This window comes from Rhinatrema bivittatum, chromosome 1 (genome assembly GCF_901001135.1).
Source record: "Rhinatrema bivittatum chromosome 1, aRhiBiv1.1, whole genome shotgun sequence".
NCBI lineage: Eukaryota > Metazoa > Chordata > Amphibia > Gymnophiona > Rhinatrematidae > Rhinatrema > Rhinatrema bivittatum.
The window spans coordinates 9003594-9030615 of NC_042615.1; the positions used below are offsets into that span (position 1 = coordinate 9003594).

A 27022-nucleotide genomic window follows, 5' to 3' on the forward strand; every position below is an offset into this window, starting at 1 on the left:
AAGTGGGAGTGTGCACAGCTGTGCAAAGTCGGTGTTACGCCTGTCGGTCGCAGATGGCTGCGACCTCTCATGCTCACCTCTTTTTTTTCCCGCTCCATCAAGTCTGGGAAGATTGGCGGTCTCTGCCAATCCCCGCCGACCTCTCTGCCAATCCCCGCCGACCTCTCTGGCAATCCCCGCCGACCTCTCTGCCAATCCCCGCCGACCTCTCTGGCATTCTCAGCACAGCGTGGGCACTGCCGACCGCTATCTTGGACCTGGAATTACCTAGGTGCGCGCACAAGGGCCTCCTTTGAAGATGTTATGGCGGGAAACTCGGGGGCGTTTCCTCCTGATGACGTCAACCCGCTTGAATATTTAACCCGACCGGCCCTTGCCTTCTTTGAGTTAGCAAGGAGTTCAGTTTTGCTGTATTATCCACACCCAAGGACTTCCTGTTCCTGACTTGGTCTTGACAATTGGACGCTCTGAGTACCCACTCCTCAGGGGCTCCCCTGTGTTCCTGGCTATCCACTCCTCGGAGGGCCTTCCTGCCTGACTGCTTCTAGACCTGCTTCTCAGGTCTCTCTCTCTCTCTCCAGGCGCCACCTACTGTGAGAACCTCTACTTACTTTTACTACTTGAACTGTATTGCGGATTCCACGCGGTGTAACCCGACCATTGGGTGACTACTGCCTTTCATCAGTAGAAGCCTTTCAGCCTTCCTACACTACAGAATATCTACAGTACAGTTACAGGAGCCACTTCCGGGTTCTCACATCTCTGCTAGCTCTCCAACATCTACTGTACAGACATCCTTGGCATGCCCCGCTCCACGGGACACTACCGGATCTGTATTCCTGAAGTTGCCTACACTCATCAGAGGGGATCCTCGGCATACCCCGCTCCACGGGACACTACCGGATCTGTATTCCTGAAGTTGCCTACACTCATCAGAGGGGATCCTCGGCATACCCCGCTCCACGGGACACTACCGGATCTGTATTCCTGAAGTTGCCTACACTCATCAGAGGGGATCCCAGGCATGCCCCGCTCCACGGGACACTACCGGATCTGTATTCCTGAAGTTGCCTACACTCATCAGAGGGGATCCCCGGCGTGCCCCACTCCACAGGCCACTACCGGATCTTCTCATCTGTGGCCTCGCTCTGGGTATTCCCCATTGCTCAGGACTGTACTACTTCATCTCCAATTCTGTGGACATTACTTTTCTTTTCCTCATAATAAAGTCTCTACTTCTAGCTGTGTCCCACACCACTGAGACTACGCCTGCTGACGGTGAGGCTCACAGGGTTCCTCCCTGTGGGCAGAGACACCTCTCATCTCAGCCCAGGGTTCACATTCTCTCATAAACATAACAGTCGGTCTGAAAGTCAGATAACAGAAGTTGTAGGAAGCAGCCTTCAAACAGGGAATAAACATGAGTTTCCTGGTTCTGTGCTGCACATTTGCTGTGTGTTTGAGCGACACAGCAGCACAGGAGTGTGTTTTTAAGCAAAGCTCTCGCTGAGTGTCACTGTAGCACTATGATTGTAGGAAAGCACGGGTAATTCAGAGGGTACTGATCGCAGAACAGTTCCCTCCTGGTTATCTTTCTTGATAAAAGTTCATCAGGCAGATGTGGGAAAGGCACAGGAGGGAAACGAGAGAAGTAAGTTGGGGCAGTGGCATCAGTAGTAGTCCCTGGTCAGGATTGAGCGTGACTATTTTCAGAGGAGGATGACAGAGAAACCTGAGAGAGATGGAGGGTCAGTGGGCAAGGAGAAGCAGCCTCTTCTTTCACCTTCCACACTCGGTACAGTGCTAAGGCAGAAGGAGCAGACTTGCTTGAGGCTGGGAGCAGCAGGGCATCAGCCAAATCCACTGCACTGCTCCTATTTCATTCTGGTCAGATCTTGTTAGAGATGTTCTTTGACATTAATCAGATTTGGGAATGGATGATTTAGAGGAAGAGGATATTGCCAGTCTGGTAACTTAGAAGGATTTTGACTAGGGTAGTTTACCCAAAGAGGCAACCTATACAGCTGGGGACAAGAACATCCAGTGGTTAGAGTATGAGAGATGCCTCTGAGCCTTTATCTATTTATCTGCCCTCGGCCTCAAGCCCAGTCCTAGCAGCAGGGGTGGTTCTATGATGAGGCGGGGTGAGGCGGCCGCTTCAGACAGCAAAATTCTGAGGTGGCAAAAAATCTCCAACCCCCACCCACAAAAAACACCTCTGTGGCAGCCGCCTCACCCTGCATGCAGATACAAACATCTGCAGTTCCAAATGATGAATGTCCACAGGCAGGAAGAACATGATGGCAGTGATGCAAAATTGTCACCTGTCCGCGGAGATCCAAAGCCCCGCAGGCAGGAAGAAGATGGCAGCAGCACCGTGAAATTGTGACATCCCCACAGGCAGGAAGAAGATGGCAGCATCACAAAATTATTACATTTCCCATGACCATGGGGATCCCAGGCCCCATGAGCAGAAAAAGAAACCTCAGGCCAGTGCAGAATTATGATGGGGAAGGGGAAGGCATGACGAAGAAGAGACCCGGTCAGTAGGGTGTGAGGGATAAGAGATGGGGGTGACTGAGAGGGATTGGAATGGTATAGCAGGTGAGGGGGAATTGAGTGTATGAGAGAGAAGGGAAGCAAAGGGAGCTGAGTGCGTGAGGAGGATGAAAGAGGAAGGAGGGGAGCGAGAGAACCTGCGAGTGAGTGCGTGTGTGCATGTGCATGAGAGAACCTGCGAGTGAGTGCGTGTGTGCATGTGCATGAGAGAACCTGCGAGTGAGTGCATGTGCATGAGAGAACCTGCGAGTGAGTGCGTGTGTGCATGTGCATGAGAGAGCCTGCGAGTGAGTGCGTGTGTGCATGTGCATGAGAGAACCTGCGAGTGAGTGCATGCGTGCATGTGCATGAGAGAGCCTGCGAGTGAGTGCGTGTGTGCATGAGCATGAGAGAGCCTGTGTGTGAGGGAATAAAATATGTATGTTAGAAAGTGTGCTTATATGAGACTGAGTGGGTAAAGTTTGTGTGTAGCCCCTTTCCCCCACTTATTCAGGACAATGTCACAGTGACTGGAAATCAAAGGATTCCAAGCATGGAAAGCTGGGAATTTTTTAAATCCTTATTAGTTGTAATTATTGGATGTTATTTAATGTCTGCTGCTTTTTGAAATATTTTGTTTTTGGAAAAGTTTTAAACATTTTTATGAATTTAATTATAGAATTGTTATTGATCTGCTGCCTGATGGGAGGAGCAATCAGATAGGAGTTAGCAATCTGTTATTATATAGGAGAGTTGTGGGTAGATCCTTGGACCAATGGCAGATGACCACGCCCACAGGGAATGATCCCGAGAGGGACCACCTTGAGCGCCGAATCGCAGGGGTCGCACAGGCGCGCATTCATTCATCCAGGCGGAGGAGCCGGTGGCGAAAGCAGCCGGCTCCTCCGCCTGGATGAATGAATTCATTCACTGCCGGTGGGGGCTGCCTCTCCGGCAGCCCCCACCGGCAGTGAATGAATGAATGTGCGCCGGCTCCTCCGCCTGGATGAATGAATTCATTCACTGCCGGTGGGGGCTGCCTCCGGCAGTGAATGAATGCGCGCCTGTGCGGACCCGGCCTAGATTTAACACGCGACCACCCGCCGCCCGCCGGCCGTCTCGAACTAACGCGTGTCCCCCCGCCGCCGCTGCCGCTGCCGCCGCCGCCTGGAACAGGCGCCCACCCGCCCACGGCCTAGATTTAACACGCGACCACCCGGCTCCCGCCGCCGCCGGCCGCCTGGACCCACGCGGCCCTCCGACAGGTATTTAAAAATTTTTATTTTTTCTTCTGACAGGTTTTATGTGTCCCACATCATTACATTTTCTCGATCATCTCTGTATCGCTTTTTTTTTAAATTGTGTTTTATTGTTTTTGAGTATCTTAAGCGGTGTCGATGGATTTGTTACTAGACTCACAGTCCTAACTCCTACTAGGGGGAGGCGGTAAACTAACACGTTACGTCCGCGGCAAAACAGTGCGTTACTAATGAGAGAACCTGAGTGCCCGTTACGGTATCGGAGGGGAATAGCTAATTCCTTCATTATACAGCTAATTCGTTCATTTACATGCCGGGTGCGGGAAGGGTTACGCGTCTGTTTTAAGAAGCGCTACGGACGCGCAAAACTGGAGACTGTATCGCTGGTTTGCCTTACGCGTCCGAATTGTGCGCAGCGAGCTCGTTACAGACGAGAAATCTTCAACTGAACTTTACTGTATCGAGCTGATAGTTGGTAGTGATGACTTCCAGGCAGAAGAGTATATGGAGCAAGTCTGGGAACGAGGGCCCTCAAGGAGCGAGTACCGGTTCCAGACTGTCACCTGAAAAACAAAGGAGAGAGCGAGGAGCGGGTACCTCTGGTAAGTCTGAGGAGGCAGAGTAGCTTAGGTAGCAAAACCCTTGCTAACTCGAGGTGTTAGCAAATACTGAGACCTTAAATATCCGTTGCGGGTGATGTCATCTTCGGGGGACGCCCCCGAGGTTCGTGCCAATGCCAGTACTTCAGTCGGGGCCGCACCGCGCGTGCGCCCCTAGGCCTCCAGGAACATGGCAGATAGCAGTGTCGAGCCGGTCTGGGAATGCCCGAGGACTTGCGGCAGAAGAACACCGCAGCAGCCAATCTTCCCGCGGTCGGAGAGGGAGGAGCCAGAGAGGTAAGGAGGGCGGAGAGAGGGCATCGGGCACCAACGGACACAACAAGAATGCTATTCTATTTGTTGGGTATATTGAAATATTTATTTTTATTAGTATGGTTTTACTATTATGATTGATATTTTATATTTTGTAATTTTATTGTTTCATGAGGAATGGTGGTTTCGGTTTTTCCATTGTTGCACAGCATGCAGAGTCTGGCTTTTTATGATTTCCAGTTCAGTTTTTGTCTGCACGCTTCTAGTCATTTTATTCTACATTTGGTGAGGGTCTGTCTGTGCTCTAGTGTGTGACAGTGTGAGGGATTCTGCTACTGTGTTATTATTGTGTAAATATTATGTTATTATTGTGTAAATATTGTGCTGTTCAATTTCTCCCCTTCCATCCCAAGTTTATTTTCCTTGTTTTTTGTAACTTTCCCTCTCCCTTTTTCTGATTCACTGTATTTAAAGTTCAAGGTTCTTATTGAAAATATTGTTTTTTACGTTACGTTATGCTTTACACTACTTGTTATTTGTAAACCGGGTTGATGTGATGCCTATCATGAAACTCGGTATAACAAAAACAATAAATAAATAAATAAATAAATAAATTTCTGTGTAGGGGTCTAAAGCAGTCTGTCTTGTTTTGATTTCTTAGTAGGAGGGAGGTTCTGGAGGCCAAATTTAGGCTCTTAGGTAGAAAGCTTAAATCCAGAACCTCCAGCACATGGTTGGAGAGAGGTATCTTCAAAGGATATACTAATGATGCATTAGAATTAGGGCATCCCGACAGTGAGGTTCCAATAATAAGAAAAGTAGTCCAAGTGCCAGTAACTAAAAACTCACCTGAGCTAAAAAATTCTAACTCATCCCTTTCAATTAAAAAGCAGAATGAAAATACAAACAAAAAACAAACTTTGAAATGTTTGTATGCTAATGCCAGAAGTCTAAGAAGTAAGATGGGAGAATTAGAATGTATAGGAATGAATGATAAACAAAGTCAATTCCACATGATATCACCTTTTGGTAATTATTCTCAACCTAATCTTTAAATGTATAAATCCATTTCTATAATATCCAATGCTGAATTAACCATTAATTTAGTATCTTTATATCAATAATTCATACAAATATATGCTCAAAGAAAAATTTTAAAGAAGGAAGGGAAAGTTTCATACTTATGATCTTTTATCCCCAACACTGGGTGATCCATTATCTTGTAATCATTAACAATCCACCTCCAACCATTTTTTTGTATTTTTATATTGCCTGAAAATTTTTTTTTTTTAAATGTAATTGTCAGCAGAGCCGATACAATCTTGTGTTCTTAAAGTATCACTCCACAACAAGACAGCTGTAAATATCCCAATTTCAACACAAATGTAATTATCAGCAAAGCTGATGCATTCTTGCGTTTCCAAAGTGGCACGCTGCAATGAGCAGCTGTAAATGTCCCGGTTTCAACTAAAAAATGAATAATCAACTGACTTATCTGATTCCAATGGGTAGCCCAACGTGGCTACTTTTCAGATCCTGTCTTCTAGGTTTATATTGGAGAAGCATTTTTCTATCTGAATATTTTGCTCATTTGTAAGCTTGTTTAATTACTTTTTTGGGATACCCCCTTGCCAAGAATCTGTCCTGCAAAATTAAAGCTTGAGTTTCAAAATCCTGTGAATTAGAACAAATTAATGTAATGCAAAAAAACTGACTTGTGGACAATCCACATTTAAAGGAGTAAGGAAGGTGACTATGAAATTTCAAAAGGTTATTTTTATCAGTAGGTTTATGATATATTGATGTCGTCAATTCTCCATTCTCTATATGTATCAAAACATCAAGAAATGGTATGTGTGAATCAGACCATTGTACAGTGAAATGAAGATGTTCGTTCTGCGAATTAATCCAGCCATGAAAAGACTTCAACCTTTCAATCGTACTCTTCCAAATAAAAAAGACATCGTCTATATAACAACTCCAATGTCTTTCCACAATCCTGATTCATATATGGTGTCTTCCTCAAACTGAGCCTATAAAGATTGGCTGTTGTTGGAGCTAATGGAGACCCCATAGAGATACCATGAATTTGTAAATAAATCTCAGATCCAAACATGAAATAATTATTGAATAGTATTGTTTCCAGTAATTGCAAAATAACACTGATAGGTATCCGCTGATGTCCAATTCTGTTTGTTAAACATTGCTGTATGGTATCGAATGCTTGTTGTTGGGGTATGTTCTTATACAATGCGGATACATCCATTGTCACCAACCAATACTCCACCCCCTGTTCCATAATCATCCCTTGAAGTTTCTGAAAAAAGTGAATGGTATCCTTGGTATATGATGTTGTTTTCAAAACATATGGGGTAGATTTTAAAAACCCCGTGCATGTAAATCCTGCCAGATTTACACACGCAGGGCACTTGTGTGCCGGTGCGCCTATTTTGCATAGGCCGCCGGCACGCGCAAAGCCCCGGGACGTGCGTAAGTCCCGGGGCTTCATAAAAGGGGGCGGGAGGGGCGTGTCCGGGGGCATGTCTGGGGTCAGGGGGCGGTCCCAAGTCCCCTGGCACTGCAGCCTGTGCTGGGGGATGCCGAGGCGGCACACGCAAGTTACGCCTGCCTCAAGCAGGCGTAACTTGTACAACAAAGGTAGGGGGGGGATTTAGGTAGGGCTGGGGGGTGGGTTAGATAGGGGAAGGAAGGGGAAGGTGGGGAGACGCAGAGGGAACAGCGGCAGGCTGTGTGGCTCAGCGTGCAGGCTGCCGATTTTGTGCAGCCTTGCGTGCACTGACCCCGGATTTTATAAGATACGTGTGGCTACGCGCGTATCTTTTAAAATCCGGCGTGCTTTTGTTGGCGCCGGTTGTGCGAACAAAAGTACGCTCGTGCGTACTTTAAGATCTACCTCTATGGCTGTAAGATCTTACCTACCAATATAGCAGGCGCCTCTAATACAGATTTGTTTAGAGGTATGATGGAACGAATAGGGGGATTTAAAATATCCTTGTGAATTTTGGGCAATGAATAAATAACCAGAATCCGAGGGATTTCTGTCACAAATATTTTTTCTCCTTATCTGTCAAACCACGCACTTCATCCACAATGCTCTGGACTGAATTTATCAATGAACTAGTGGGGTCCTTCAATAATTTATGGTAAAAATTGTTGTCATTTAAATGATGGAGCATAGCTTCATCATATTTGATCTTATCCTGAAGTACTACTGCTCCGCCTTTGTCAGCGGGTTTAATAATTAATTGTGAACTCCTTTCCAAAGTGGTCAGTGCCATTCTCAAAGGACGTGTCAAATTATCATACCATTGATGTCTACCGGTTTCATAAGTCCGTAAATCCTGCAAAGCAAGTTGTTCGAATGTCTTCACATGTGGGTCTATCGGCCCTGGAGGGTTCCATCGTGATCGGGTATGGACAACAGAGATATCTTGGGTTTTAATATTGTTCTCCTTAGAAAAAAAACAATTTTAAGTTTAACTTCCGAATGAATCGCTGTAAAGAAATTCTTGCATCAAACGAAGAATGTGTTGACGTAGAAACTTTGTTTAACAATTAATAGATCCCTCTAACTAGTGCAATTAAAGTGCATATACATTTTGGTTTCAATGAATGATGACATAGATTTAAATGGCATCTCAGAGATATGGTGGAAAGAGGATAAGCAATGGGACAGTGCTATACCGGTGTACAAATTATATCGCAATGACAGAGCGGAGCATGTGGGAGGTGGTGTGGCGCTTTACATCTGGGATGGCCATAAAGTCCAACAGGATAAACATCCTGCATGAGACTAAATGCTTAATCGAATCTTTATGGGTAGAAATCCCTTGTGTGTTGGAGAAGACTATAGTGATAGGGGTATACTACCGTTCACCTGCAGGGCCAGTGGAAGCATTAGGCAAACTAGGTGATCGCCACAGGTTTGGGGGCAACTCAGCAGCCACGTACTGCTTCCATCGGTCCTGCTCAGAATTGTGAAAAAACATTGTCTCGATTCCTGACACTGGCAGCTGTAGGACCTCCTTCTTCTAGCCCTCAAGAACTGGAAAAGGAAATGTGTTGTGGGCCTTTGTGGGCAGGAAGAAGAATGGTGGAAGGAGTGGCCAGAAGAAAAGACTGAGAGGGTCAATTGCATCATCACCTGCATCGTGCAGCAGGAGAGATGTGCGATCAGCTAGGCTGCACGGCTGAACAGAGGCAGTGATCGGCTGGGCCGTGCGGCAGGAGAGAGGCAGCGATCGGCCTGGCCGCGTGGCAGGAGAGAGGCAGCAAATCTGCTGAACGAGGAAGTCAGTGGAGGCCTCCTGATGCTGTGGAAGTCCAAGAAGAAAGCTGCTGCTGCTGCTGCCTACACCTAAGAGGGAGAAAAAAAGAAAAGAGTACATGCGTGTGAGCATGTGTGAGTGCATGTGTATATGAGAGCATACGGGGAGAGAGAGCATGTGGGGAAAAAAGAGTATGTGTTTGTGAGAGAGAGCGTGTAAGGAAGAGTGAGTGTGTGGGGGAGAGAGAGCATTTATGTTTGAGAAAGCATGGGGGGAGTGTGTATGTGTGTGCATGTAGGGGAGAGAGAGCAAGTGTATGCGTATGTGAAAGCACGTGGGGGAGAGAGTGAGTGTGTGTATGAATATGTGTAAGTAAGCAAGAGTATGCCAGTGTTGGAGCGTGTGTATGTGAGAGAGAGGAGAAAGTCTTTGTATGGCAGCCACCACCTCCTCCCATTAATCCATGACAAGCTCAGACTGAAAATCAAAAGTTCCCAGGTATGAGTGTGGGAGATTTTTTATCCTTATTTTTAATTATAGGGTGGTGTTTGTGTTTGCTGTTTTGAAATATTTTATTGGTGTTTGGTAAAGCCTTCAAAATTTGCATGAGTATTTAATTATTGGATATTCTATTCATCAGTTGTTTTGAAATGATTTTATTAGTATGATTTTACTATTATGATTAATAATTTATATATCTTGATTTTATTGTTTGTTTCATGAGGAATGGTGAAATGTTTGTTTTTCCATTGTTGCATTGTATTGAGTCTGGTGTGCTGTGTTTTACAATTCAGTTTTTGTCTGCACATTTCTATTTATATTTTATGTGGCTTTATTCTGTATTTGATGAGGGTCTGTGTTCTGCATGCAAAGACTGAGATGAAGCATTATTTTAGCATGTGGTTTCTCCTTAGGGATCTGTAGTAGCTTGGCCTGTTCTATTTTCCTGATAGGAGGTGTATTCATATTTTAGATTCTGGTGTAATATTTGTGGTATTCCTTTTCATAGGTAGGGTTGCTACTGTTTGAGTGTTGGCAGATAGTACTGTGTGGATAGGAGAGGACCATGCTGACACAAAACATGTTACAATAGGTGTGATGCCATATGTATTCCAAGCTGCAAAGTTTTCTTGTTGGCATCACAACAGTGCATGTAACTATCACAACAACGTGTATATTATTTTTACCTCAGAATGTAATTTTTCATGTAAAATCTGTTGTTATAAATGCATAAAATTGTATATGGGAAGGTGGGGAAAGGGGCGCCAGGCTGTAAGGTTTTCCTAGGGTGCCTAATACTCTTGCACCGGCCCCGACCACCTGGCCAAGATGGTGAGACAGACAGTGAAATGCTAAGAGAAATTAGGGAAGCTAACCAAATTGGTAGTGTGGTAATAATGGGAGACTTCAATTACCACTAGAAAGACGTCATGTAACTATGATTTTTCTTAATGTGCTATTGTTTATGGAGCCATCATAACACCTGCGGGCATAACAGCATATTTTAGCTTAAGGTTTTGCCACTTCAGGTCGTATTTAATCATTGGCCCAAGTCCTTTATTCTTTTGCGTGTTTTTTTGGTATTTTTTCAAAGTTTTTTGTAAAATTCTGTATCGGGGTAATACCTTCCTTGGTATGACTCAAGGTATCAAGGAAATTTAAAGTCCAGTCCGACGCGCGTTTCGCACCGCTGCTTCAGGGACTGAAACGAATACACTCCGCTTTTATGTTTAACAGGTGTAGTTGCCCCGTTACTGGTTTGCTTGCTTTCAGTTATTTATTTTTACTTTCTGCAAAGGACAGATATCTTTGTTATTCAATAGACCGTGCAGCACATATATAATTAAAATATTTGGCGGGTAAAACTGGAAGGAAAGACAACTGTGAACTCACCCAACCTTGCCGCCGTTTCCTCTTACCGGCGTCTGAGCAAAGTTGCCGCGAGAGTCTCGCTGATTATATGTGATTTTGCATGTCACAGCTGTGTGAAATCAGCCAACTTCAGCTGTGTGTGTGACGTTTACATGAAATGGACCCATTCTATTTCTTTGTTGAGTCCATTAGGACTCAACAAAGAAATGTAAGAATGTAAATGTAAGAATCCATCGTTGTTCGCATTGACGAAGACGTTGTATTCTGTCACCTCGCCTCCAGTGTGCAGATATTACTTCCAGAACAGTCCATTTAATTTCAGCAAAAGTATGTTTGTGTTCAATGAAATGAGTGACCAATGGCTCCTCAATTCTTCCTGGGGCGGATTTTCAGAGCCCTGCTCGCGTAAATCCGCCCAAAACCGGGCGGATTTACGCGAGCAGGGCCCTGCGCGCCGGTAAGCCTATTTTACATAGGCCTACCGGCGCGCGCAGACCCCGGGACTCGCGTACGTCCCGGGGTTTTCGGAGGGGGGCGTGTCGGGGGCTTGTCGGGGGGCGGGCCCGGTCGTCGCGGCGTTTCGGGGGCGTGTCGGCAGCGTTTTGGGGGCGGGTCCGGGGGCGTGGCTACGGCCCGGGGCGGTCCGGGGGCGTGGCCGCGCCCTCCGTACCCGCCCCCAGGTCGCGGCCCGGCGCGCAGCAGGCCCGCTGGCGCGCGGGGATTTACGTCTCCCTCCGGGAGGCGTAAATCCCCCGACAAAGGTAAGGGGGGGGTGTAGACAGGGCCGGGTGGGGGGGTTAGGTAGGGGGAGGGGAGGGTAAGGTGAGGGGAGGGCAAAGGAAAGTTCCCTCCGAGGCCGCTCCGATTTCGGAGCGGCCTTGGAGGGAACGGGGGGAGGCAGCGCGGCTCGGCGCGCGCAGGCTATACAAAATCGATAGCCTTGTGCGCGCCGATCCAGGATTTTAGTGGATACGCGCGGCTCCGCGCGTATCTACTAAAATCCAGCGTACTTTTGCTTGAGTCTGATGCGCAAGCAAAAGTAGGCTGATCGCGCTTCTTTTAAAATCTACCCCCCTGTTTTTAAGCAGCATTTGTGTTCTGTTAAGCGGTTGCGAATAGGACGCTTTGTCATGCCCACGTAAGTTTGGGGGCAGGGGCAGAATATGGCATAGATGACATATGAAGTTCTGCACGAAAATTGAGGTAGCGACAGTGTACGTCCTGTTGCGGTACATATTGTAGTCTGTGATGATTTTAAGGTGCAGAACGTGCAATTGGCATAATTGTTAACTGTAATGTGGGGAATTAATGCCTCACGTAAGCTTGAGTGCACAACTTGATCCTTAATATTCCTTCCTCTGGAGTAGGCTATTCGTATAGGCTCCTTGAACATAGGATGGAGATCCTGCAGGATTGACCAGTGCGTTCTAATAGCTCTGCTAATAGAGGAGGACACCAATGAATGCCTCATAACCAAAGTTTGTGGGTTTGAATCTGGCAATTTTTTTGGAAGGAATAAATAGTCACGATTCGAGTATAATGCTCGACGGTATGCCTTTTTTACACAGGATGTGGGATACCCTCGTTGTAAAAATCGTTTTGCCAAGTGTTCTGCCTGTAGTTTGAATTCTTCCTCTTCAGTGCACAAGCGTCGGATACGCATGAATTGCCCCACAGGGAGGTTGGACTTGAAAGTATTCGGATGAAAGCTATCAAATCTGAGAAGATTATTTCGCTCATTCTGCTTCTGATAGAGGGTAGTGATGATAGTAACTTCGCTTCTGGTTATGAGGATGTCTAAATACGCCACTTGATGTTGGTCATAGTTTATTGTAAATTTCAAACATGAGTTTAAGTTGTTCAACCAAGAATGAAACTCAAGTAGGGACGCAGCGGATCCTTGCCATACTATGAACACGTCATCTATGTATCGTTTCCAGTGTTTAATCTGAGCGGACCACTGATTTTGATTGATATACTGTGATTCAAACGCAGTGACGAATAAATTGGCCACATCTGGAGCCATGGCCACTCCCATGGCGGTGCCACAAGTTTGCAAGTAGAATTTGTTCTGAAACATAAAATAGTTCTTGCTTAATGCTAAATGTAGAAGTTCAATCACAAATGATGTGGGAATACGTTGAGGGGGCACTCGATTCTTTAATACTGTAGAAATTACTGTCAACAGTTCTCCTTGGGGAATAACTGTATAGAGGGATTCAATGTCCATGGTAACAAGTATACTGTCATTAGATAACGTGACTGTGGATAAAAATTGTAACATTTCGGAAGTGTCCTTAATGTATGAATCCGCTTGAGAAACATACGGCTGTAGAAGTTTGTCTAAGAAAATGGAGATTGGTTCTAATACAGATTGTTTGGCAGAGACAATTGGTCTACCGGGGTTTTTTTCTAAATTTTTATGAATTTTGGGGACGATGTATATGACTGGAATAGTAGGCTGTTTGTTAATTAGAAAATCTCGCTCACTGTTGGTCAGAAATCCCAAGTCATGTCCTCTATTTACTAGTTGTGTGACTTCGGCTAATATTTCATCAGTCGGATCCGTTTGCAATTCTTGGTAAAACAATGTATTTGAAAGTTGTCTCTGAATTTCCTCAATATATGATGTGAAGCTCATAATAACCACTGCGCCCCCTTTATCCGCGGGTTTGATAACAATATCTTGTCTGTCGCGTAGGTGTTGGAGTGCCTGATGTTCTTCTTTGGTCAAGTTATAATAACTATGGGATTTTGTTTTTTCAATTCATTCCACATCGCGCATAACTAATTGTTGGAACGTGATGATGGCTGCATCTCCCGGTGGTGGCAGGCTCCACTTTGATTTATTTTTGACTATGGAAGTAATTGATGCCGGAGAAGTCTCAAACGGACTGAGTGACAGATAAACTTTACGTTGTAATTGCCTGATGAATTTATGGAAGTCACAACGAAATTGGAAAGGATCATGACGTTGGGTGGGCACAAAATTTAGTCCTTTGTTCAGGACGCTTTCTTCAATAGCTGTAATTTGGCACCCTGATATGTTAATAACAGCTGATCTTATTTCCAACCTTTCTGAGTAGCTGGAGGGGGGTTGTTTGGTTGATACTGTGACCTCGTTCTTGGACGATTCCAGTCTGCATTGTGATAATTTCGGGACCCCCGTCTTCTCCCTCTGTCTGTTTGTCCACGTTGGGGTGCTTGTTTTAAGCCGTCCCCCGACGGTGTTTCTTCGTCGCTGCCTGAAGAATGGTCAGATGTGTTGAAGGTGACTTGTTTGGGTTTAGCAGTACGGTTGAGCCACGGATAGATGGGGCCTTTTTTATAATCTCCCTCGTCTCTTTGGAATTTGTTGATCTTGGCTAATTTTGCATCAGCTTTAAATTTTTCCATGTTGCGTTTGAATTCCTGGTGAGCATTATCAAATGCTTCTAAGGTTGCATCCTGCTTCAAAGATTCCAACATGGCCATTGATTGATCCTGTAGTTCCTGTATGATCTTATGAGTTTGTTTAACTATTAACAACATCAGGTCCATACTGCATTTGTTCAAAATAAAGGACCATTGTTCCAGGAACTCAGGATATTCTGTGTAAATTTTAGGTTCTTTAACCATCCTGAGATCTCTGGGGATGCGGTGATGTTTTAAGTATTCTACCATTGTAGCTCCATGGAGTTCCGTGCGAATTAATCTTTTGTGCAACATAGTGATTTCAGACCAACTGGAGACTGATGGAATAGGTTGATCACTTGAGAACAGAGATTCACTTTGTAATGTGTTGCTGAGTTGGTCCTGAGAGAAGCTCAGGATGTTTACCCAGGGTGTGTGTGCCATATTGTAATACTGTAAATTTGTGGAAACCACACACTGTAAACAGTTATGTATTCGGACACAACGAGTACAATTCTCACTAGAAAGACGTCATGTAACTATGATTTTTCTTAATGTGCTATTGTTTATGGAGCCATCATAACACCTGCGGGCATAACAGCATATTTTAGCTTAAGGTTTTGCCACTTCAGGTCGTATTTAATCATTGGCCCAAGTCCTTTCTTCTTTTGCGTGTTTTTTTGGTATTTTTCCAAAGTTTTTTGTAAAATTCTGTATCGGGGTAATACCTTCCTTGGTATGACTCAAGGTATCAAGGAAATTTAAAGTCCAGTCCGACGCGCGTTTCACACCGCTGCTTCAGGGACTGAAACGAATACACTCCGCTTTTATGTTTAACATGTGTAGTTGCCCCGTTACTGGTTTGCTTGCTTTCAGTTATTTATTTTTACTTTCTGCAAAGGACAGATATCTTTGTTATTCAATAGACCGTGTAGCACATATATAATTAAAATATTTGGCACATACCTGGGTAAAACTGGAAGGAAAGACAACTGTGAACTCACCCAAAAAATGAAATTTCTGATCTATTAGTTAAAATTTGTAACCTATCATTAAAATTATCCATTGTACCTGAAGACTGGAGGGTGGCCAAAGTAACCCCAATATTTAAAAAAGGCTCCAGGGGCAATCCGGGTAACTATAGACCAGTGAGCCTGACTTCAGTGCTGGGAAAAATAGTGGAAACTATTCTCAAGATCAAAATGGTAGAGCATATAGAAAGACATGATTTAATGGGACACAGTCAACATGGATTTACCCAAGGGAAGTCTTGCCTAACAAATCTGCTTCATTTTTTTGAAGGTGTTAATAAACATGTGGATAAAGGTTCTATGTAACGCCATAGTCGCGACTGTTCTGTTTAAATGGAAACCGATATGATTTGATATTTTTGTTCAAGAATGTCGGTATAGAAAAATTTTAAATAAATAAATAAATAAGGTGAACCGGTAGATGTAGTATATTTGGATTTTCAGAAGGCGTTTGACAAAGTCCCTCATGAGAGGCTTCTACGAAAACTAAAAAGTCATGGGATAGGAGGCAATGTCCTTTCATGGATTACAAACTGGTTAAAAGACAGGAAACAGAGAGTAGGATTAAATGGTCAATTTTCTCAGTGGAAAAGGGTAAACAGTGGAGTGCCTCAGGGATCTGTACTTGGACCGGTGCTTTTCAATATATATATAAATGATCTGGAAAGGAATACGACGAGTGAGGTTATCAAATTTGCGGATGATACAAAATTATTAAGAGTAGTTAAATCACAAGCAGATTGTGATACATTACAGGAGGACCTTGCAAGACTAGAAGATTGGGCATCCAAATGGCAGATGAAATTTAATGTGGACAAGTGCAAGGTGTTGCATATAGGGAAAAATAACCCTTGCTGTAGTTACACGATGTTAGGTTCCATATTAGGAGCTACCACCCAGGAAAAAGATCTAGGCATCATAGTGGATAATACTTTAAAAGCGTCAGCTCAGTGTGCTGCAGCAGTCAAAAAAGCAAATAGAATGTTAGGAATTATTAGGAAGGGAATGGTTAATAGAACAGAAAATGTCATAATGCCTCTGTATCGCTCCATGGTGAGACCGCACCTTGAATACTGTGTACAATTATGGTCGCCGCATCTCAAAAAAGATATAGTTGCGATGGTGAAGGTACAGAGAAGGGCAACCAAAATGATAAAGGGGATGGAACAACTCCCCTATGAGGAAAGGCTGAAGAGGTTAGGGCTGTTCAGCTTGGAGAAGAGATGGCTGAGGGGGGATATGATAAGAACATAAGAAATTGCCATGCTGGGTCAGACCAAGGGTCCATCAAGCCCAGCATCCTGTTTCCAACAGAGGCCAAAACCAGGCCACAAGAACCTGGCAATTACCCACACACTAAGAAGAACCCATGCTACTGATGCAAGATAGATGATAGAGGTCTTTAAGATCATGAGAGGTCTTGAACGAGTAGATGTGACTCGGTTATTTACACTTTTGAATAATAGAAGGACTAGGGGGCATTCCATGAAGTTAGCAAGCAGCACATTTAACCCTAATTGGAGAAAATTCTTTTTCACTCAATGCACAATAAAGCTCTGGAATTTGTTGCCAGAGGATGTAGTTAGTGCAGTTAGGAGGAGATTTTTAAAAACTGCGCGATCGCGTACTTTTGTTTGCGCAGCAGGCGCAAACAAAAGTACGCTGGATTTTATAAGATACGCGCGTAGCCTCTAAAATCCTGGATCGGCGCGCGCAAGGCTGCCGATTTTGGGCAGTTCCGGAGGGCGCGGCCACACCCCCGGAACGCCCCCGGGCCAGCGCCACGCCCCGGGCCCGCCCCCAAACGCCGTGCCACGCCCCCCAAACGCAGCATCACTCGGCGACGCCTCCGACACGCCCCTTTTCAGAAACCCCGGGACTTACGCGAGTCCCGGGGTTCTGTGCACGCCGGCGGCCTATGGAAAATAGGCGCGCCGGCGAGCAGGGCTTTGAAAATCCGCCCGAAAGTGTAGCTGGGTTCAAAAAAGGTTTGGATAAGTTCTTGGAGGAGAAGTCCATTAATGACTATTAATCAATTATACTTAGGGAATAGCCACTGCTATTAATTGCATCAGTAGCATGGGATCTTCTTAGTGTTTGGGTAATTGCCATGTTCTTGTGGCCTGGATTGGCGTCTGTTGGAAACAGGATGCTGGGCTTGATGGACCCTTGGTCTGACCCAGCATGGCAATTTCTTATGTTCTTATGTACTAGGGCAAATTGACAAACTGAGTAGCAAATCTCTTGGACCAGACTGTATATATCCCAAAGTGCTGAAAGAATTATGAAATGAAATTACAGACCTGCTATTAGAAACTTGTAAATTATCAGTAACATCGTTTATGGTACCTGAAGACTGAAGTGTTGCCAATGTAAAGCCGATTTTTAAAAAGGGATTTAAGGGTGATCCAGAAATTACAAACAAATGAGTCTGATGTCTGTGTCAAGCAAAATGGTAGAAACTATCATAAAGAAGAAAATTGCTGAACATATGGATTAGCAAAGTTTAATGGGACAAAGTCAACATGGATTTAGCCAAGGGAAATTTTGCCTCACACATTTGCTACATTTTTTGAGGGCATAAATAAACCTGTGGATAAAGGTGAGCCATTTGATATAGTGTATCTGGATTTCCAGAAAGCATTTGATAAAGTCACTCATGAGAGACTTCTTAGGAAATTAAAGAATCATGGGATGGGGAAGTGTTAAAAGAAAAAGAGGAGGGCTAAATGTAACATTTTCCTAATGGAGAAAAGTAAATAGTGGAGTGTCCCAGGGATCTGTTACTGCCTTTTAATACATTTATAAATGACCTGGACATGGGAACAACAAGTGAGCTGATCAAATCTGCCAAAGCTGTTAAATCACAAGAGGACATTGCAAAACTGGGAGACTGGGCATGCAAATAGCAAATGAAACTTTCAGTGGACATGTGCAAAGTGATGCACTTTGGGAAGAGTAACCCAAATTATATGTACATAATGTATGGTTCCACATTAGGAGTCACCATTCAGGAAAAGGATCGAGGTGTCATCATGGAAAATACATTGAAATCTTCTGCTCAGACTGGCGGAATTAGCGCGCATTAACTTAAAAATGATTTTTTTCCAAAATTTCGGAAAAAATTCAATTGTTTTTTGGTTCTCCCGAACCATTCTGAATTAGGCAATATCGTTGACATTGCCTAATTCGGGAAAAATAATTGCACAGCCCAAGTGTGCAGCATCAGCCAAGAAAGCACTAAAAACACTAAAAAAAAAAAATCTCTCAAATTTTAAAAAACAGTGGGCACTAGTGATTCAAGGCCAGCTGTCCCTCCTTCCCTGGGTTTAAGTTAAATCCCACCCCCTTCCTGTGCACACTTCCCATTCCTCCTTCCCCTCTCCAGGATCCCGATAATCCTTGGTGGGAGCGAGGAGTCTCTTACGCTGAAAGGAGACTCTCACATTCCTTGCAGGAGATTCAGGGATCCAGGACAGCGCCAGGGATTCTAGGTTGTGGGTGGAGAGCGGAGTCAGAAGAGCATTCATATTTACGCTTAAAATTGGAGAAGGAGGGTAGGGTGCCAGTATTGTGTTTTAAAGTTGGTAAGTTGGAGGAGGTTGGGGGGATAGAATGCTACAATTATCTTTTTTAACTGTTTTCACGGATGGGGGACTGAGAGATTGGGTTTAAATCTCCCAAATGTTTTTGTTAAGTTCCATTTTGCAGCCACTTTAATGGCTGTAATTCAAATATAGCTGGTTAAGTAGCAAGTTATCCAGCCACGCCTTAGGACTGCTCTGAAACTGTCCTGGAGTGAAATCAAGGCACACACACACATTAAGAGAAATTACCCAGCTTTCCTTGCTTTTCAATTTAATTTACCCCACAATTTCAACTCTCCCTAAAATGTTAAGTCCCAGTGTTACCCAGCAAGCAATAATTACCAATGCTCTTCAGCCGCTCGCCAGATCTCCTCTCAACACTCACTCACGATGGACAACATTTGCAGCAGGGTAGATAGTCAGGATGGCATGGAAAATATAAGGAGCGATCTAGTGAAGCTCAAGGAATGATCTGGGGGCTGGCAGCTATGATTTAAAACTAAAACATGAGAATTATGCATTTAAGCTGCAAAAACCCAAGGGAGAGGTGCAATATCAAGGGTGAAATTATTCTAAGTATGAAAGAAACACGAGATCTGGGGGTGATTGTATCTGAAGACCTTAAGCTGGTTAAACAGGTGGATAAAGCGACAGTAAAAACCAGAAAGATGCTTGGATGCATAAGGAGAGAATGGTCAGCAGAAAACGGGAGGTGATATTGCCCCTGTATAGGACCCTGGTGAGACCTCACTGGGAATACTGAGTACAATTCTGGGGATCAAACCTTCACAAGGATATAAACAGGATGGAGTCAGTCCTGAGGGAGGCCACTAAAATGGTCAGTGGTCTTCATCCTAAAGCATATGGGGATAGACTTAAAACATGAATACCCTAGAGGAAAGGTGAGATAGAGGAGATATGCTAGAGACGTTTAAATACCTCCAAGGTTTCCATGCACAGGAGGCAAACCTCTTTCAATAGAAAGGAGGCTCTAGAATGAGAGGTCATGGGATGAGTGTGAAGGGGGTAGGCTCAGGAGTAATCTTAGGAAATATTTCTTTACAGAGAGGGTGGGGGGATGCATGGAACGGCCTCCCAGTGGAGGTGGAGGAGAGAGAGAAAAGCAGTATATGAATTCAATAAATCATGGGATAAACACAGGGGATTTCTGAGGCAGTGATGGGAATTCTGAAGATAAATTAGTTGGGCAGACTAGATAGGCCATACGATCTTTTATTTCTGTCGTGTTTCTATGTTTCCCTGAGGTCCATATTCAAAAGACATTTAGAAGGGTAAATAAGAAATTACCCATCTAATTAGCAAATGTGGCATATCCAGCCAGCTATTCTCTGGGGATGCAGGGAAGGGCTTAGATATGGAGTATCAGGGATATCTGGCTAGGTTACCTATGCCAGGTTTAGATTAGGCCTTGTGTGGCTGGATAGCTCCCTACTTACCCAGATATCTTTAAAAAACATGCGGGAAAGTAGCACTGTCACGAAAAGAACAAAAATAAATAAAGCAGCTCAGTTCTTCCCCTCCTGATCCTTGTGCCACACACCCTCTGTTCCCAAACCGCTTTCTTAACGCAAGGGGGGTGCCATGCAATATGTAAATTAGGGGGTCGCGCTAGTTAAGAGGCGCCAGTTTTCATAAATTGGCGCTCTGCCGAATTATTTTATTTTTATTTTTTTACTTTAAAAAAGTAGGTTTTTTCTGCTTTTACCTGCGCTGAGCTATCAACTCCTGCTCCAGGCTTAATACCTGAGCAATAAATGAGCATCTGAGATGCACATTTATCTTTTTGCATGCGGAGTGAATGAGTAATAGGCTGATTCGCATGCATTTGCATGTGATGAGCGCTATTACATTCTCTCCACATGCGACCTGGGTTAAATGGGCGCTAATCCCCCTGTTGCATTAGGGGTGGATTAGCGTGGGAGTGCAGGTTAAACGGTGCACTCGGCTGAGCCCAATCTATTGCATCGGCCCCTACATTTATAGTAGGGATATGATTCGTTTTTCAACGATTAAAATTATCGTCCGATAATGTTAATATTGTCTTAAATCGTTATAGAATACAATACAATAGAAATTCTAACGATTTATCATTAAAAATCGTTAAATTGTGTTAGTGCGCACTAACGGGAGTTAGTGCGCACTAACTGAAAATGATACAAATAGACACTTTCCAGGTCACTGAAGGTCAGTTAGGAATGAATATGTGTTCCTATTGGCTGGCTGCCCTCTTATCTATTGATGTTACCAAGGTTACCACTGAGGTGATGGTTGGGGGGATGGGAAATGGAACTGGAAACTCACGAACACCAACAGAAAATGAAACAAAGTGTTGACACTTCCCAGGTCAGTAAAGGTCACTTAGGAATGAATATGTATTCCTATTGGCTGGCTGTGCTCTTATCTATTGATGTTACCAAGGTTCCCACTGAGGTAATGGTTGGGGGGATGTGAAATGGAAACAGTTGGAAGCTTGACAAAAAAAGTAATGTAATGATCATCACTCACGTGACTAGAACTTGTTTGTTTATTCTTTTTGTTATTTTTGTCAGGAAGCTCCCCCCTGTCTGTGAAGCCAGCCTCTCACTAGTAATGCAGGGAGGGAGCTGTCTCAGACTTCACCATCCTCCTCCCCCCCTCACCCACACCCCATTCACTGGCTGGGACATGGGGGAAGTCAGGAGTGAGGGTCAGGCAGCTCCCCCCTGTCTGTGAAGCCAGCCTCTCACTAGTAATGCAGGGAGGGAGCTGTCTCAGACTTCACCATCCTCCCCCCCCCTCACCCACACACCATTCACTAGCTGGGACATGGGGGAAGTCAGGAGTGAGGGTCAGGCAGCTCCCCCCTGTCTGTGAAGCCAGCCTCTCACTAGTAATGCAGGGAGGGAGCTGTCTCAGACTTCACCATCCTCCCCCCCCCCCCCCTCACCCACACACCATTCACTGGCTGGGACATGGGGGAAGTCAGGAGTGAGGGTCAGGCAGCTCCCCCCTGTCTGTGAAGCCAGCCTCTCACTAGTAATGCAGGGAAGGAGCTGTCTCACCCTTCACCATCCTCCCCCCCCCCTCACCCACACACCATTCACTGGCTGGGACATGGGGAGGGGAAGAGTGAGGGTCAGGCAGCTCCCCCCTGTCTGTGAAGCCAGCCTCTCACTAATAATGCAGGGAAGGAGCTGTCTCACCCTTCACCATCCTCCCCCCCCTCACCCACACACCATTCACTGGCTGGGAAATGGGGAGGGGAGGAGTGAGGGTCAGGCAGCTCCCCCCTGTCTGTGAAGCCAGCCTCTCATTACTAATGCAGGGAGGGAGCTGTCTCACCCTTCACCATCCTCCCCCCCCTCACCCACACACCATTCACTGGCTGGGACATGGGGAGGGGAGGAGTGAGGGTCAGGCAGCTCCCCCCTGTCTGTGAAGCCAGCCTCTCACTAGTAATGCAGGGAAGGAGCTGTTTCAGCCTCACCATCCTCCCCCCCCCCCCCTCACACACACCCCATTCACTGGCTGGGACATGGGGAGGGGAGGAGTGAGGGTCAGGAAGCTCCCCCCTGTCTGTGAAGCCAGCCTCTCACTAGTAATGCAGGCGGGATAGGGCACTGCATGCAGGAAGATCACAACACCCCTGGTGTCAGGGTTAGGGCACTGTGTGCAGGAAGATCACAACACTCCTGGTATTAATAGGGATAGGGCACTGTGTGCAGGAAGATCACAACACCCCTTGTGTCAGGGTTAGGGCACTGTGTCCAGGAAGATCACAACACTCCTGGTATAGGATAGGGCACTGTGTGCAGGAAGATCACAACACCCCTGGTGTCAGGGTTAGGGCACTGTGTGCAGGAAGATCACAACACTCCTGGTATTAATAGGGATAGGGCACTGTGTGCAGGAAGATCACAACACCCCTGGTGTCAGGGTTAGGGCACTGTGTCCAGAAAGATCACAACACTCCTGGTATAGGATAGGGCACTGTGTGCTGGAAGATCACAACACACCTGGTGTCAGGGTTAGGGCACTGTGTGCAGGAAGATCACAACACTCCTGGTATTAATAGGGATAGGGCACTGTGTGTACATGAAGATCACAACACCCCTGGTGCCAGGGTTAGGGCACTGTGTGCAGGAATATCACAACACCCCTGGTATCAGGGTTAGGGCACTGTGTGCAGGAAGATCACAACACTCCTGGTATTAATAGGGATAGGGCACTGTGTGTACATGAAGATCACAACACCCCTGGTGCCAGGGTTAGGGCACTGTGTGCAGGAAGATCACAACACCACTGGTATCAGGGTTAGGGCACTGTGTGCAGGAAGATCACAACACTCCTGGTATTAATAGGGATAGGGCACTGTATGCAGGAAGATCACAACACCCCTGGTGCCAGGGTTAGGGCACTGTGTGCAGGAAGATCACAACACTCCTGGTATTAATAGGGATAGGGCACTGTGTGCATGAAGATCACAACACCCCTGGTGCCAGGGTTAGGGCACTGTGTGCAGGAAGATCACAACACTCCTGGTATTAATAGGGAAAGGGCACTGTGTGTACTTGAAGATCACAACACCCCTGGTGCCAGGGTTAGGGCACTGTGTGCAGGAAGATCACAACACCCCTGGTATCAGGGTTAGGGCACAAGTTCTAGTCACATTGACTGATCACATTACTTTTTTTGTCAAGCTACCAACTGTTTCCATTTCCCATCCCCCATATACTGTCAGTGGGAACCTTGGTAACATGAATAAATAAGAGGGCAGCCAATAGGAATACATATTCATTCCTAAACTGACCTTAACTGACCTGAAAAGTGTCAAATTGTATCAATTTCTGTTAGTGTGCACAAACTCCTGTTAGTGCGCACTAATTGGGGGTTAGTGCGCACTAACTCCCGTTAGTGCGCACTAATCGGAAAAAACGATTTTTAACGATTTTTCAACGAAATAATCGTGCCTAACACGATTTTCTTCTCCTGCCACACGATTTCAATCGTTAAGACGATATGGCACACGATTCACATCCCTAATTTATAATTCTCCTGAGTTAGGCAGCTTGCTGGCCCCTCCCCCATTCCTGGTAGCACAGATCTGGATGCAGTTCCCTTCCCTCCCACCCACTCGCAGTCTTAGTAGTCCTGCTGTGCCCCCATCCCTCCAGACCCCCCTCCCCCATGTTACCCCACGAGCAAGGTCTCCACTCACCCGCTGCCGGCGCTGCAGATTACTCTGACTGCTGAAACTGTACACTATGGGTAGTTTATGTTTTGCAGTAGCTGGCCAGTTAGGTTTAAAGTTAAACGGCTAGCAGTAGCCAGGGAAGTTTAGCTAAGTCTATTCAGTGGGAAGTTTACCATTAGCAGAATGACTAGTATGGACCTCCCTGCTAATAAGCGTCCTCACAGGTTGCTCTGAAAGAATAATATTAAATGCCAGCAGAGGACATTTCCTCCTGCAATCCATACGGGTGTCAGCACTGCAGAGGAGCTGCTTCCCTGCTGATAGTTGTAATCTCATGAGCAATAATAAGAATCAATTATGAAAATGAAGTATTAACATTTAAATATCTTTCCCATACACATTACAGGTTTTCTGGGAGCAGACCTAAGAACCTGGGAAACAATACAAAGCTGGTCGAATGGTTGCCACAAAATGATCTTCTTGGTAAGCAGATGATCGGCTCCCTTTTAATCCAAAGCAAATGATTAATCCTAAAGCAAGATAAAGTAAATACAAATGCATAATAACCATACCTCAGTCTCCCTAAAGCAAGATAAAGTAAATACAAATGCATAATAACCATATCTCAGTCTCCCTAAAGCAAGATAAAGTAAATACAAATGCATAATAACCACACCTCAGTCTCCCTAAAGCAAGATAAAGTAAATACAAATGCATAATAACCATACCTCAGTCTCCCTAAAGCAAGATAAAGTAAATACAAATGCATAATAACCATACCTCAGTCTCCCTAAAGCAAGATAAAGTAAATACAAATGCATAATAACCACACCTCAGTCTCCCTAAAGCAAGATAAAGTAAATACAAATGCATAATAACCATACCTCAGTCTCCCTAAAGCAAGATAAAGTAAATACAAATGCATAATAACCACACCTCAGTCTCCCTAAAGCAAGATAAAGTAAATACAAATGCATAATAACCACACCTCAGTCTCCCTAAAGCAAGATAAAGTAAATACAAATGCATAATAACCATACCTCAGTCTCCCTAAAGCAAGATAAAGTAAATACAAATGCATAATAACCATACCTCAGTCTCCCTAAAGCAAGATAAAGTAAATACAAATGCATAATAACCATACCTCATTATCCCTGAGATTGTTGAGGAATAGTGGAGAGGAGGAGGAAGCAGGAGAGGAGTTAATACCCAAACTTTCTCCTCTCTCTCTGTCATATACGCACACACAACCTTTCTACCCTTCCTTCTGACTCCCCCTTCCCTCTGTCACTCACCCCCTCACTCCCACTCACCCCACCCCTTCCCTCACCACCTCCCTTCTACTCCTCCCTTCTCTTTCCTTTCAATCAATCACCCCCCACCCCTTCCCTCTGTCACTCACCCCCTCACTCCCACTCACCCCCACCCCTTCCACTCCTCTCTTCTCTTTCCTTTCAATCAATCACCCCCCACCCCTTTCCTCACCTCCTCCTTTCCACTCCTCCCTTCTCTTTCCTTTCAATCAATCACCCCCACGCCTTCCCTCTGTCACTCACCCCTTCACTCCCACTCACCCCCACTCCTTCCCTTACCACCTCCCTTCCACACCTCTCTTCTCTTTCCTTTCAATCCATCACCCCCCCACCCCTTTCCTCACCTCCTCCTTTCCACTTCTCCCTTCTCTTTCCTTTCAATCAATCGCCCTCCTCCACTTCTGCCACTGGGCGGGATGGGATCTCTCAGTGCCCATTGCTAGGGCCAGTAATAGCATTTTTTCTGCCCTGTGTGAACAATTACTGTACTGCTCTCCTCTTGGTTCCCTTTTTTTTTTAAACACAGAATGATGTTTTTCCCAGTAACCAAAACACAGTAGAAACAGTCAATCTCTCACTCTGTCACAGGACCCCTTCTCTACCAAAAAAAGCCAATCTTCCGTCGGCAATCTAAACTTTTAAAATTGATACTCCCCCTGAACCTGAATGTCAAAATTGAGCCGGAGTCATCCACTAACCATTATGGCCTCGCTCCGGCTCTCCCCGGCCGCATAACATACTCTGCGCGGCTGGAGCTGACCCGTCGGGGTCCAGAGCCCTGCTGCACCGTTTGCTACTCTTTTCAGGCCACCTCAGCCCTCCAACCGGTGCCCCGTGCCCCTCCTCCCCTCGGCGGAGAGGCCCACCCACCGGCCACGTCATCGGAGCCTCAACAAGCCCTAAAGGGCAGGCGCGGGCCGCATTCACCGCCTCGCTCTGGCTGTCCCTGGCCACACCACATGCTCTGCATGGCCGGTGCTGACCCGTCGGGGTCCAGAGCCCTGCTGGACCATTCGCTACTCTTTTCAGGCCACCGGCAGCTCTCTGACTGGCACCCCACACCCCTCCTCCCCTCGGCGGAGAGGCCCACCCACCGGCCATGTCATGGGCGCCTCGACGAACCCTAAAGGGTGCCGCGTGTTGGGTGTTGCACGTCTAAGGAGCGCAGCTACGGGGCCTGCCCTTTTGTGCTGCCCCGCCGACTATTGCCTGAACAATCATGCCAGGAAAGCAGCACAAACACTTCCAGCTACACTAACATCTCACCTTCTCCCTCAGCACTTCAGATCCTAGTGTCACCATCACCTGTAAGTACTTTATTCTGACCAACGTCCTTGCTAACTCATAAACCCCAACGTGGAATTTGGATACGCAATCCCAACACTAAGCCAGAACAGGAACACTAAGAGATGCAAAACAAAGCGCACAAACAAACTACAGGCTCTCACTCTATCCCCATCAACCCCAATTCCCAGATGACAGCCCTTACTGTCTTAACTCTGTTTCTACTTAATGCGCAGTCCGTGACAAAAATGATACCGATTCTTCATGGCCTGCTCTCAGACAACCACCCTGACTTATTTTGTGTGACTGAATCATGGCTCCAAAGCTCAGATGTGGCCCTAATCAATCAACTTCCCAAAACAATTTACAGCATTTACTCCATACCCAGAC

The 27022-nt window shown here is 45.6% G+C and overlaps 1 protein-coding gene across 1 annotated transcript in view; it reads left to right on the forward strand.

Annotated features, from left to right (window-relative positions):
• The window catches only part of LOC115078764 (2-hydroxyacylsphingosine 1-beta-galactosyltransferase-like), a 159059-nt gene that overhangs the window by 98010 nt on the left and 34027 nt on the right, over nt 1-27022 (forward strand). The window contains exon 4 of the mRNA XM_029582082.1: nt 24442-24518. Within this exon, the coding sequence (XP_029437942.1) occupies nt 24442-24518 (77 nt within the window). The remainder of the gene's footprint in view (nt 1-24441; nt 24519-27022) is intronic.